This window comes from Theobroma cacao, chromosome 8 (assembly GCF_000208745.1).
Source record: "Theobroma cacao cultivar B97-61/B2 chromosome 8, Criollo_cocoa_genome_V2, whole genome shotgun sequence".
Taxonomy (NCBI): Eukaryota; Viridiplantae; Streptophyta; class Magnoliopsida; order Malvales; family Malvaceae; genus Theobroma; species Theobroma cacao.
Window position 1 is genome coordinate 762,146 of NC_030857.1, and position 14,703 is coordinate 776,848.

At 35.3% G+C, this 14,703-nt stretch overlaps 2 protein-coding genes and 1 pseudogene across 2 annotated transcripts; all 3 read left to right on the forward strand.

Annotated features, from left to right (window-relative positions):
- Positions 3,176-4,849, forward strand: LOC18591299 (annotated as a pseudogene).
- On the forward strand, positions 8,407-10,253 carry LOC18591300 (cytochrome P450 CYP82D47). Its single transcript, XM_018125436.1, has 2 exons — positions 8,407-9,486; positions 9,612-10,253. Exons 1-2 carry the CDS (start codon positions 8,536-8,538, stop codon positions 10,239-10,241), a joined length of 1,581 nt encoding a protein of 526 aa, XP_017980925.1. The 5' UTR covers positions 8,407-8,535; the 3' UTR covers positions 10,242-10,253.
- On the forward strand, positions 11,854-13,885 carry LOC18591301 (cytochrome P450 CYP82D47). The gene is made up of 2 exons (XM_007017349.2): positions 11,854-13,024; positions 13,149-13,885. The coding sequence occupies exons 1-2, from the start codon at positions 12,083-12,085 to the stop codon at positions 13,782-13,784; spliced, it is 1,578 nt and encodes a 525-aa protein (XP_007017411.2). The 5' UTR covers positions 11,854-12,082; the 3' UTR covers positions 13,785-13,885.

Genomic DNA, 14,703 nt, shown 5'->3' on the forward strand with positions numbered 1-14,703 from the left:
AGAATATTTTGTCGAATATTTTTATTTTATTTAAATGGTTATAATTCAATTTTAAATCACGTTTTAGACATTCAAATTTAATTTCGATTTCAAAATATGCATTTCTCGCTTAAGTACTACATTTTGATCGAATTTGAAATTTTTGACAAAAAATGACCAAAATGCCCTTGTGAAGTGAAATTTATTCTTTCACTGTTTTAAATCGAAAAAAGGCTTAAAAGCCTCCAAAATACAACATTTGGCAACAATTAATCACATGGGAGATAAGAAACTGATATGAAAGCCTTGTGAGATCTCGATATGGTATTCGGGGGATAAGTGTCTATCGGGATAACGCGACGGTTATCATGGACTCAATGATGGTTTCGGGTCGTGACAAAGTTATTATCTCTAAATTATCTTAATTTAGTTAGAGATAAATTAAATAATTAAATTTGATTTTTATCTCTAAATTAGCATAATTATTAGAGATAAATTAAATGACCAATAATTAAATTTTGATTGGTCAAAAAATGAATATTATCTCTAAATTACCTTGATTTATTTAAAGACAAATTGGATAATCAATAACTAAATTTTGATTTGTCCAATTTAAATATTATCTTAAGGGATAAATATATGACACATGAGTAAATTAGTTCAACTATGTGTTTTTGAAATAATTAATTACGTGATTATGACATCATCAAATCCATATGGCAACACGTATTTGGTTCATAATTTTTTCTCCTTCCTTATAAAAATTGTTCTCTTCCCCTACTTCGGATGGTGGAGCAATTTTTGATGAATTCTAATAGTTTTTTCCCCCTAGTTTTCATAACATAATGTGAAATAAGTACATTAAAAATGATATAATATTTTTAAAAAATTTTATTTATTTATTTATTATTAAATTAAATCAATGTCAATATTAATAAAAACAAATATTTAAAATATTATTTATTATTTTTATTTCACATCAATTAAGATAACGTATTAACATATTATAATAAATTATAATATTTTAATTTAAATATTAACGTGAAAAATGGGACGCTCATTATAATATGCTGAACATGTTTATTATAATGTGAAAAGTGGGGCTTTCATAAAAATATTATGAATCATATTTTATGTAATGAACTTCCCCTCCTAAAGCCAGTGGTCTATTCGAAATTGGAGCTGAAGCAAACTTGACTCTCCAAGCATAGCCATCTTTCTGGATCATTCACGTAATTCTTGACTAGAGTGCGGCGTTCAGATATCCTAGGAGAGCTCGTTTCTCCTGGTCTATTCAAAATCTTTGTTCTATGCTCAGCAGATATTTGGTCTATATGCTGATTTGGTGTTAATTTTGTCTATGTTATATACCCCAAAATGGGCAAAAAAAAAAACAAAAAGGAATTGTTGGGAGCTTTAAATTCAATGTTCAGTTCCAGCATTTCGCATCATCCTGCCTTAAATTCTACCTGTCTACCTTGACTCTTTTATTAAAACATCCTTACTAGCTACTGTGGCTGTGGAAAGTGAGAATTACTGATTACTATTATTGCTTGGAAATGGTTTTCTATAACTTAAAATATTATCAGGGTTTCGGTTCTGTGTTACACTGTAAATGCCTTGGAAAGGTCATACCTAGCACCTTTCTTTCTAATCTGTATCAGTAGGCCGGATTTTTCAAAGCTTTTATGTTTCATGGTGACTGAAGTTATTTCCAAGTTCAAACCTCTAATGTCTAGTCTTAATTTCCACCCAGCACACGTCCGTCTTCCTATGCAAAAAAAGTTATCTTCTATCCGAGATTCGTTCTGGCCTATACATATAGGTTAATTGGACTCTGGAAATGTGGTGCACCTCTCGGCTTGGATGTGTTGATGGGGTGCAGAGGAAGGGTCCTTAAGCCCCTTTCCTATGTAGGGGGCATAGCCTTGCGAAATCGAATGTAGACAGGTGAACTGTCGTTCCCTCCTCCTTTTGATCAGTACAAACTGAAACTTCAAACAAAATAGGACTGTAGCCATTTGATATTTTCTTTGGGTCAAGACTTATGTTAATGAAATTTCCAAACTAGCAACGTCACTTTTAGCACCGTTAGCCTTGAATTTTCAGAAGGAAAACAAGTGTCACATAATTTGATAATGATGGTATTTTAATTTTTAGAATAAAATATTAATAAATAATTAATTTTTTATTATTTTAATTTTTAAATTAAATAATAAATATTATTTATAAAAATATTTGTTAATAAAAAGTTATAATTAAAAAATTATGAATAATTATCTTATTAAATATAATTCTTCAAATAATTATATTATAGTTCCGTATTACAATAAGCACTATCAAAATCCAAACATCCATCAAAGACCAATCGCAATGAAATCCTCGTCAACCAAAATTCAGTATCCAAACCAAAGCAAAAGAAACAAAAAAAAAAACGAAATTAACATTAGATTTTCATTTTCATGCTTTCTAATTCATGGACTTCGTTTCAAAGATTTATACAATTGCTTCCTTAGGATCACATGGGTCAAACACTATGCATTTCCATCATAGACCAATCGCAATGAAATTCGCACCAACCAGAATTTAGTGTCCAGACCAGAGAGCAAGAAACAAAGCAAAAAAAAAAAATAATTAAATTTTCACTTTCACGCTTTCAAATTTATGGATGACTAAAAAAAAATAAAAGGATTTAGTATAAGAAAACTAAAAAGGAAAAAAAAAAAAGAGAACAAAAAAGGGCAAAGAACGATAAGATTAAAAAAGAATAAAAGGGTTAAAAAGAAAAAAAATAATTTCAAAATTTGAGTTTAGAAGGAATTGAACCCGAACTTTAAAAAATTAAACTAAATTTCTTATCACTAATTCAAACAAATTCATTTGATATATGTAAGGGTGGTAAAGCTAGACATTTTAAATTTTATACACATAAAAATAAAAATAAAAATAAAAACTGCTGCCACCCTACCTCTCCCACTCCGCCACTGGCACCAATTATGGCACGAGAACAATTCAGTCAAACATCGATGATGGAACAACTATTGTGGGTCTAGGCAGCGGGGGATGAAATAAATATTCCTTAATCTTTGTAGGATATGGTAGTCTTGCTAGACCAACTATAAATATGTGAGCAAAACGCAGAACAGTCCCATACTTAGAAGAAGATCTCTCCCACCTACCAATTTCTGGTTCTGCTATGATGGATCTTCTTCTCCAATATTTTGGTTAAGTAGCACTATTAGCCATCACAGTATTGTTTTTATACAATAAACTCAAAGGGTCTAGACAAAGTGGCGGAGCTGCACCCGAAGCTGGGGGTGCATGGCCAATAATTGGTCACCTCCCGCTGTTAGGGGGACCAGAGCAACCTCACGTGACATTGGGAGCCATGGCTGATAAACATGGACCTGTCTTCATGATCCGGTTAGGTGTCCATCAAGCGGCGGTGGTGAGTTCGAGCGACATAGCCAAGGAAATATTTACCGTCAATGATATGGCTGCGTCCTCTCGTTCCAAAATGGCAGCAGCAGAACACTTGGGATACAACTATGCCATGTTTGGGTTTTCTCCTTATGGACAGTTCTGGCGTGAAATGCGCAAAATAACCATGCTGGAGCTGCTATCAAATCACAGGATCGAGAAACTCAGGAATGTTTTCGTCTCGGAAATAGAAGGCTCACTGAAAGATTTATACAAGTTTTGGCTTGAGGAAAAGAATGATTCGGGCCATGTCTTCGTTGAGATGAAGAAACAGTTTGGGGACTTGACTCTGAACGTTATTCTTAGGATGGTTGCTGGGAAAAGGTACACTGGTGGTGCTAAGGAAGATGAGAAAGTGGTGACACAATACCGCAAGGCGTTAAGGGATTTCTTTCACTTGACAGGTATGTTCGTGATGGGAGATGCAGTTCCTTTTCTCCGATGGCTTGATCTAGGCGGCCATGTAAAGCACATGAAGAAGAATGCAAAAGAGTTGGACGAAATCGTTGGGGGATGGTTGGATGACCATAGGAGGAATGGACGTTGGGATGAAACTAAAACCGACAAGGATTTCATGCATGTGATGCAGTCTGTCCTTAGAGGTTCAGACCTTGCAGGTTATGATGCTGATACCATCAACAAAGCCACATCCTTGGTATGATCTATTCTCCACTCTTCTTTTTTTTTTTCATTTTTTTTAAAAAAAATTATTTCCCCATTCAGTTCTAAAATATATTTAAATCATCAAAACTGGACATTGCAGAACATGATTCTAGAAGGCAGTGACACTACAGCAGTTACCTTAATATGGGCCCTCTCGCTGCTGCTAAACAATCCTCACTTATTAAAAAAGGCTCAAGAAGAACTAGACACTCATGTTGGGAAGGAAAGATTCGTGCATGAATCAGATATCAGCAAATTGGTCTACATCCAAGCCATAATCAAAGAGACATTGAGAATGTATCCTCCCGCACCTCTTTCAGCACCCCGTGAACTCAGTGAATGCTGCTGTGTCGGCGGCTATGATATCCCCGATGGCACTCGGCTGATCGTGAACCTCCATAAGATCCAAAGAGACCCTAAAATATGGCCAGAGCCATCGGAATTCAGGCCGGAGAGGTTTCTCACCACCAACAAAGACGTGGATGTTAGGGGCCAGCATTTCGAGCTGATGCCATTTGGTAGCGGTAGAAGAAGCTGCCCTGGAACATCTTTCGCTCTCCAGATGCTGCACTTGACACTGCCTAACTTCTTACACGCCTTCAATTTCTCCACCCCAGCCAATGGTTTGATTGACTTGAGCGGCACAGTTGGATTGACCAACAAGAAATCTACCCCACTCGAAGCACTTATCTCACCACGCCTTGCCCCTGAGCTATATAGACAATAAATCCTACGCGAAGATTGCATGAATAAAGAGCGAACAAGGCCAAGAGATCATCATTTTGCTCCGATGTTATAGTAGATACAGCCATCATTGGTTTGACTTATAAGAATGCTTCGGTTGTTTTACTTATATACAGTTGGTATTTGCCTCTGTTATAGTAGATACAGCCATCAATAAAGCAAGTGTTTTACTTTCAAGATGGACTAGCATTGTTCAATTTTCTTTTACAAGTATATGCATGTCATATTTTTTTAGACCTGACAATTTTGAATACGACACGTTAACAAGACATGAGACGACACGGGTTAAACAGGTTTTGGATTTAGTCTTAACGTGTTTTGTGTCTAATCATGTCTGACATGTTAAAGACACGAAAATTTTCATGTCTTAATGTGTCAGACATGACAAATACGTTTACTTAATTGTGTTATCGTGTTTAATCTTGTTATCGTGTTTAAACATGTATACATGACACATTTATTAACCTATTAAAAATTAATAGTTAAAAACTATTTTAACCATTTAAATAATTGTTTTAATAAGTTTTTTTTTTAAATTTTATAAAGGGTATAATGTAATTATACATGTTCAACCGTAATTTTTAACTTTTGGTGATTATTTGATGTTATTATTATTATTTTTTTGTTATAATTACTTTTATAATTATAGATTTTAAATTTAAATAATAAAATATTATTTAATTGTAAATATTTTTATTTAATCGTGTTAAATGTGTTAAACGTGTTAATCGTGTTAAATGTGTTATTAATCGTGTCGTGTCATATATTGACACTTTTAATAAACGTGTTAATCGTGTCGTATCGTGTTACACGTGTATTAAACATATACGTGTATTTATTTTAAATTTAAGATATGAATATTAAACGTGTTGTGTTCGTGTTTAACCTTAACGTATTTCGTGTCTAATCGTGTCTGACACATTTACGACACGTTAACACAAATTACCAAGTCTATATTTTTTTATTACAAATATATGAATTAATAAGAAAAAATGCATGATAAATAGATTAAAAAGTTTGGGGAAGACGGTGATTTTCAAAAGTCACATTCCATCTAATGGAAAATCATATGGTAAGGTTAATTATTATCTCGAATACTATAATCAAATAAAAATCACATATTATTATTTAATTAATTTAGTCTGAATCTTAATTTAAATATTTATTATGCCATGTTCCTCAATATCTTAAATTAATTCACTCACATAGAAGAACTAAATAATTTTCTTAATTTCTCTTAACAAAATAAATAAATGCACGGTACGTGAGTATTTTACTTATTGATTGGTGCATGATCTTTTTATCTAAAAAGTAAAATTCAACCTTTTTTTCCTCAAATTAAAAAAAAAGAAGTAAATACACATTGTTTGGGCTTGGGCTTTGTTTTTAGGCTTGGTTTTACTAAGAATGGGCCTTCTGGGCTCAAAGGGCATGGGGCGGATCGCAAATGCACGTTGGTCAACTGTTTGAAACATCAGCCTCGTGGAAAACGAGTGGGTTGCAACCAATGCACGGGAAAACCTTTTCCCTGAGGAAGAGCTAAGCAAAATAGAGCTGAAGTTAAAGATGACGGCGTAATTCCAAAGCCTAGTTTCTTGGGAATTAATTTACAGCCAACCATGGGCACGTGACCAAAGAAGCCTAGGCATAGGCATCTAGATAAATCATTTAATAATTTTAATATTTTGAATAATTTAAATCAAAATTGAAAATTTTTGATTAAAAATTTTTAATTAATATAGTATTTATGAGATAATATAGAAGTAAGATATCAAACTTTATCCTCAAAGTGCCATGTCTATCAAGTCAAGAAAAAGAAGGTAAAGATAGAGAATTTATTATTTTAAGTGATTTTAGGTGAAAATATTTTATCTATGATTTAGATGGTAATGATTCACAAAAATCTTTGATTAAAACAATTAGAGATGTCGATAAAAGAGTTTGTCATATTCTCATGATGAATCTAATTAATGTTAAAATATTTTAGAGACAAATTTAGAGTGGATAATATATTATATTCTTCAGTTGTTTCAGAATTTTAAATGGTATAACTAGTAAATATAGGGTTCTTTTATCTTCAAACCTCAACTCTTGTGTCACTTAGAAATTATTACACTAGATATGGATTTCTCCCTTCCATTTTCAACTCCTTTTTGATATTGAATTCTTAACTCTCTTACTGTTTCTTTGTGGGTTTTTATTGATATCGAGAAGAAATTCAATTCAGAAGAGAATGCCACCGCTAGCTGATAGTGCATGGCCTATTATTGGCCACCTTCACCTATTCAAAGTGCAACCCCCACCCCATATTACCTTAGGCTGCTGTTCAAAAGGGCAGGCAACTATGGACCTATTTTCACCATCAAGCTCGGTTTATCTCAAGCTGTAATCGTGAGTAATCGCGAGCTAGCCAAAGAGTGCCTGTCAACAAATGATAAAGTCTTTGCCACACGCCCGAAATCAATTGCATTTGAAATCTTGGGTTACAACTATGCTGTATTCGGTTTCAGCCCTTATGGCTCCTATTGGCACCATATACGCAAGCTTGCCACTGTTAAATATATGATATATAAAATATTTTAAAATTTTTGAGAGGTCACAACACAACCCTCCGCCTTCGTGCCACTGCTACTACCTCATGAATCCATGGAAGATTGCGTCGTGGGTGGTTACCATATCCCGAAGGGGCACAAAGCTTATCTTTAACGCATTCAAGATTCATAGAGATCCTCACATTTGACCAGATCCTCACAAGTTTCAACCAGAAAGATTTCTCACGATACACAAGGATATTGACATGAGGGGTCGGAGCTTCGAATTTTTACCCTTTGGAAGTGGCAGAAGGGTGTGCCCTGTAGCCTCTTTCGCCCTTCAAGTAGTGGATGGATTTGAAATAACATCCCTGTCGGATGAACCCATTGATTGATATGACTCAGAGCTCAGGAATAACCAACCTCAAGGCCACCCCATTCGAGGTCCTCTTGTCTCCACGCCTTACAGCCTATCTATACGGATAAATCAACCATCAAAACTGTTTAAATATGATCTCATTCATATAAGAAAGGCAGTAGTTTATACTAATCATTGGGTTAAAAATATTTCTCTTATCTTTAATGACTTCCTTCTTCTAAAATGGATTGTAAGAATCGTTGATATGTAAATGATCGAGCATATGCATCTTATATTAGAAAAAGTAATGTAAGGTATTCTCCACGAGTAATAAGTGGCTACATTTCCTTTCTCGATTGACAAGTCCTAGAACAACTCCAAACCTTCCTGCCTCTTGTTATGAGTTATAATGATTTGTAAAGTAATTTTACTTCAACTCTTTCACTGTTCTACAGGTTCTTTTGGTTGCAATAAACTTCAAGTTGGCCTCTGTGTGAAAGGGTGCCTTATTTCAGTTTGGGTTTCAAAGCCCAAACCAAAGAAGCACACCAACTTGGAGGTGACTTGGATTTCTTCTTTCAAGTAATTTCCATTTAAGTATTTAAGTAATGAACCATGTGATTTGAACTTTAAAGAAAGAAGATTTGAGCTTTAATATATTTGATTTGAAAGGAATTAGGATAAGTGAAGGCACAATCGTGAAGCTATTTAAAATCCTTACGCTGCCACAAGAATGTATACGTCTGCAAGTACCATAACCTCCATTGCTCAAGTTTGGCAATGGATACTTCTCATTCATACCCAGCAATTTCAACGATAGCAATAACATTTTCCCTTCCGGTATTCTTTCTTATCCTTCTATGGATATCAAAAACTTCCTTCAGATGCACAAACAAAAAGAGAGCAGCACCAGAAGCTGGAAATTCATGGCCTGTACTTGGCCATCTCCACCTCCTAGCAGGACGGCAACCAGCACACCTAACATTGAGCGCCATGGCAGACAAATATGGCCCAATCTTTACCATCAAGTTGGGTGTGCGTAGAGCTTTGGTTGTGAGCAGCTGGGAAACTGCCAAGGAATGCCTAACCACCAACGACAAAGCCTTTGCCACTCGTCCAAAAAATATTTCCATGGAGGTTTTGGGCTACAACCACGCCATGTTTGGCTTCGCACCTTACGGACCATACTGGCGCAACATGCGTAAAATTACCACTCTCGAGCTCCTCTCGAACCACCGACTGGATATGCTCAAACATGTACGAGAATCTGAGATGAAGGTATCCTTACAAGAGTTATATCAACTTTGGAAAGAGAACAAAAATAGCTCTGATAAGGTTTTGGTGGAGATGGATAAATGGTTCCGCGATGCAACCGCCAACGTGATTCTCAAGATGATAGTAGGGAAGCGAATTTCGAGTTTGGGGAATGATGCAGAGAGTGGGAGATGGAAGAACGCGTTGAAGGAGTTCTTCGAGTTGAGTGGGAAGTTTTTGGTAGCGGATGCATTCCCATTTTTGAGATGGTTGGACATTGGGGGAGACGAGAGGTTGATGAAGAAGGTGAAGAAAGTACTGAACGAAGTTGCTGAGGAATGGTTACAAGAGCACAAGCAAAAGAGAGCTTCGGGTGAGTTCAGGGACGAGGAAGAAGACTTCATGGATGTCATGCTGTCAATCCTCACCGACGCCAAGGAGTATGATGCTGATACAATAAACAAAGCTACGTGCCTGGTATGCTCTAATTTGATTTGTTAATTCATCAATAATCAATCATAAACTTCATTTAGAAATAACTCCATTCAGATTTTACCTTTGACAATTTAAATTATATATGTTATCTTTCGATTACTTTTCAGATTCTTATCTTAGCAGCCACTGATCCCACAGCGGTTACATTGACATGGTGTTTAGCCTTATTACTCAATAATCGTGATGCGTTGAAGAAAGCACAGCAAGAAATAGACATCCATATCGGTAAAGACAAGCCAGTGGAGGAAAATGATATAAAGAATTTAGTTTACCTTCAAGCCATAATCAAGGAAACCTTGCGATTACACCCTGCCGGACCACTCGCAGTGCCTCATGAATCCATGGAAAACTGCACCGTTAATGGCTACCATATCCCTGCAGGCACAGAACTTCTCATCAATCTTTACAAAATCCATCGCGATTCTCGCGTATGGTCTGATCCTTACAAGTTTCAACCGGAAAGGTTTTTGACTACTCACAAAAATTTTGATGTAAGGGGTCAGAATTTTGAGTTGATACCATTTAGTAGTGGAAGAAGAATGTGCCCTGGAGTTTCCTTTGCGCTTCAGGTTGTGCAGCTTACGCTAGCCAATTTGCTGCATGGGTTTGACTTAGCAACGCCATTCGATGAACCAGTTGATATGCGAGAGGCAGCCGGGCTGTCAAACTTTAAAGCTACTCCACTCGAAGTCTCTATATCTCCACGTCTTCCTAACTCTTGTTATGAGTTAAAATGATTTGTAAAGTAATTTTACTTCAACCCCTGAATAATTGAACAGTTGTACGGGTTCTTTTGGTCGCAATAAATTTCAAGTTGGGCATCGCGTTTCAACTGAGATGGGGTGCCTTGTTTCAGTTTGGGTTTCAAAGTCCAAACCAGAAAACTACACCGACAAGAAGGTGACTTGTTTCATGTAATTTCTATTTAAAGTATTCAAGTGATGACCCATGTGTAGCAAACTGATTTGACATCATTTAATTAATAGACTAGCTTGAAATCATAAGCAACCTAATCATTCAGGGTTCCAGACTCAAAATAGTTTTTTATATCTAAACATAGAAGATTTGAACTTTAATTCATTTGATTAGAAAAGAATCAGGATTAGTAAAGGCACATGTCTGTTTTCATTCCAACCATCTGTCTCCTTTCTCGTGGCTCTGAAAAGCTTACAAGTCTCTTTTCTTTAATAAGTGGCTGAACATGGTTTGTCGGTTTAAACTTATCCTCATCCATTCAGACAAGGAAGATTTATCCTCCAAGTTTGAATTCTTTCAGGACATGCTTGTTGGAGAAAATTGAATAATCATTCCTCCTCTGTTTTCATTTATAAAATAAAATTTTATTTGATTTAATAGAATTATTACTATTCAAAATAGTCATTTTAAGAAAAATTTAAATAGTCATTATCAAGGCCCTCTTCAGTAATGACTATTTCAAATTATTAAGAATAAAAAAAATTTTAATTAAACAAATATGTTTTTTTACAATTTAAAAATTTACTTTATAAAAAAATACTAATTTTATTTTTTTTCTCTCTCTTCCTCACTCGTCTCTCTAAAACACAAAAGACACAAAATTTTTTATTTCATTTAAAAATAAATAAATAAATATATTTAAATATTATTTAACTATAATAAATATTATAAAAATATTATTTAATATTATTATTTGAATATAATAAATATAATAAAGATATTATTTAGTATTATTTAAATTTAATGAAGAATATATTTTATCTTTTAATATTAAATATTATTTAATTATAACAAAAGGTTTAATTATCTTTTAAGACAAAATATTATTGAATTATAATAAAAATATATTGTTTTTTGATGAAAATATTATTTAATTATAGTAAAAGTTATTTTGATTTTATTACTTAGAATATTTTTATCTTTTAAGAAAATAAATTCTTTAATTTTAATAAAGGGTATTTTTTTCTCATCAAAGTATTTTTGTTTTTTAATTAAAAAATCTTTAAATTTTAATAAAAAGTATTTTTATCATTTATTTATTATTTCTTAATTATTTTTATAATTATTTCTGCTAACAAAACAATGAAATAAGTAATAATGACAATTTCTATCCTATTTTATTTTTATGAACCAATCTATATAATAATTATTCTTCTCTTATTTTATTTTTTTAAAATAATTATTTTATTTTCATTTTATTTCTTTAAGTAAACCAAGCATGCTATTAGGTTTATTCATGAGTAATACGTGGCTATAGTGTTTCGAATTCCTCTTCAATGGCTAAAGGAGACAATGGAGTTGGACCACATACATATTTATCAACTTGAGACGTCATGCTGGCTAAAATTTTCTCACGATTCCTGTGCAATTTCGACTCAGGATACATGACAACTGATCAAAAAATTGTCATATTTTCCAACTAGAACAATAAAACTTTGACTTTGTGGTAAGAGAAAAATTCAAATCTTATTGCTTTCTGCTGCAAAGTTCCAATTCCAATGACGTACGTGATTGCATCTTGCAAATTGTAATAAGACATATTTTTCATTTCCCAAGATGGATTTTTAATTATATTTACTTAGAAGTAGCAAACTAGTCGACAATGGATTCAGTCCCAGCAAAGTCAACGGTTGCAGTACTTGCTTTTACGGTCATACTCTTTCTTTTCTGTCTTCTATGGTTTTCAAGAACTGCCTCAAGCAGCAGAAACAAAAGGAGAACGGCAACAGAAGCCAGCGGCGCATGGCCTATAATCGGCCATGTCCCCCTCCTAGGAGGGCCACGACCACCTCACTTAAGCTTGGCCAACATGGCGGACAAATTTGGAACAATATTTACTATCAAGTTGGGTGTGCATAGAGCTTTGGTGGTGAGCAATTGGGAGATTGCTAAAGAATGTCTCACCACAAACGATAAAGCCTTCGCTACTCGTCCGAAGCTTGCTGGCATGGAAATTTTGGGCTACAACTACGCCATGATTGCCTTTGCGCCATATGGACCTTACTGGCGTCAAGTACGCAGATTCGCCACCGTTGAGCTCCTGTCGAACCACCGGCTCGACATGCTTAAACGCGTGAGGGAATCCGAGGTAGAGACATCTCTGCAACAGTTATATCAGCTATGGGACAAGAAGAGAAGTAATTCCGCTAAAGTATTGGTGGACATGAAGAGATGGTTCCGAGATGTTGTTCTTAACGTGATTCTGATGATTATCGTCGGGAAGCGAATCCCGAACTCCAGCGAAGGCGATGAAACCGTGAAATGGAAGAAGTCGTTGGACGACTTCTCTGAACTAGGTGGGAAATTCGTGGTCTCAGATGCGTTGCCGTTTTTGAGATGGCTGGACATAGGAGGAGAGGAGAAGTTCATGAAGAAGATAGCGAAAGAACTGGATCAAGTTGTTGAGGGATGGCTACAAGAGCACAAGCACAAGAGAGCTGCAAATGAGGCCAATAGCGAGGAAGATTTCATGGGAGTGATGCTGTCTATCCTCCGTGATGCAGAGGAGCACGATGCTGATACAGTCAACAAAGCCACGTCTCTAGTATATACACTTGTTAACCAAATCATCCTTGAAAAAAATCTCATATCTTTTTTTGCTCAGCAGAAATCTCATTTAATTAGACCAAATAAGTTATTGTATTGATCTATACTCTCTGATCTAACAGGCTCTTATCTTAGCGGCTGAAGATACAACATCAATCACAATGACATGGGCTTTTTCTTTATTACTCAATAACCGTAACAGACTGAAGAAGGTCCAACAGGAACTAGACACCCAGGTTGGTATGGATAGACTGCTAGTGACGGAATCAGACACCAAAAACTTAGTGTACCTTCAATCCGTCGTTAAGGAAACGTTACGCCTATACCCTGCTGCTCCCCTCTCTGTTATCCATGAGGCCATCGAAGACTGCACAGTAAACGATTACCATGTTTCTGCTGGCACGTGGCTCATTCTAAACCTTCACAAGATTCATCGCGATCCGGAAGTGTGGTCAGACCCCTGTGAATTTCGACCAGAAAGATTCTTGACCACCCACAAAGATGTTGATGTCAGGGGACAGAACTTTGAACTGATACCGTTTGGCAGTGGAAGAAGAATGTGCCCCGGAGTTTCGTTTGCGCTTCAGATTTTGCATCTCACACTCGCTAATGTGCTGCACTGGTTCGACTTTGCAACCCCGTTAGATGAACCAGTTGCTATGCGTGAGGGAGCAGGATTGACAAGTCCTAGAGCAACTCCACTTGAAGTTCATATAACTCCACGTCTTCCTGCTTCTCTATACGAGTCTACGAGCTGATTGCTACAATTAAGTTGATTTATAATCGTACTGTATTACACTCTAAACTTCTCAGATATTTAATAATAATTTCGGGATGCTTCATTTCTCTTGTGGTAGCATTTATTTATTCATAATTACTCCCTTGCTTGCATTTAAGTACTTTTAACTTTTTCCCGGTTTCTTTCTGGGTTGTTCAATGTTCTTGTCTTATTCATGCATTCATAATTCATTGTGGGAGTTGGTGGGGGTTACTCCGGGAGGATTTTGTGGCCGGACGATGTGATAGCAATTCCTGCCTCCAATCAATTGATTAGCCTTCGTCAACTCCACTGTTAATTAATCTAATCTCTGCCATTCATGTGGTGTCCTTTTTATACTAATTTCTCTCTTTTAACTGAAATGGGATACATGAACAAAGACAGTAGAATCCAGAAAAACAAAGGGCATCTTCATGCCTAATATACCATCGCCGACCACTTAGACAGATCCTGGTAAGTTTCAAAGTAATAATATCAAGAAATCAATTAATGAAAACAGGAATAACTAATTAAATCGAAATTAATTCATCTTCAATACCCCCACTATCGTTATTATTCCTTTACGTTATGGGCTTGGTATCCGTCTATTATCTTCAAGCTACCATCGAGGAAACATTGCCTTCATGTACTGGCATTGCCACTCTCAATTCCACATGAATCTGCGGAAGATTGTAGTGGAAATGGCTACATGTGTATCTTTTTCTGTCCTTTTGGTGAACAAGATTCGAATTATATCGAATTGTTGACAATCAAAATGGCTTTTCAATTTTTTTTTTTGGTCTCTCCTCTTTAATGGGTATAAGAAAAACTTTTGCAATTGAATCTGACTCTTTGGTGGCAATATTTTGTAAGTGACCCTAATGAAAAGATTAAAAAATAAAAATGTCTTCACAATTTAA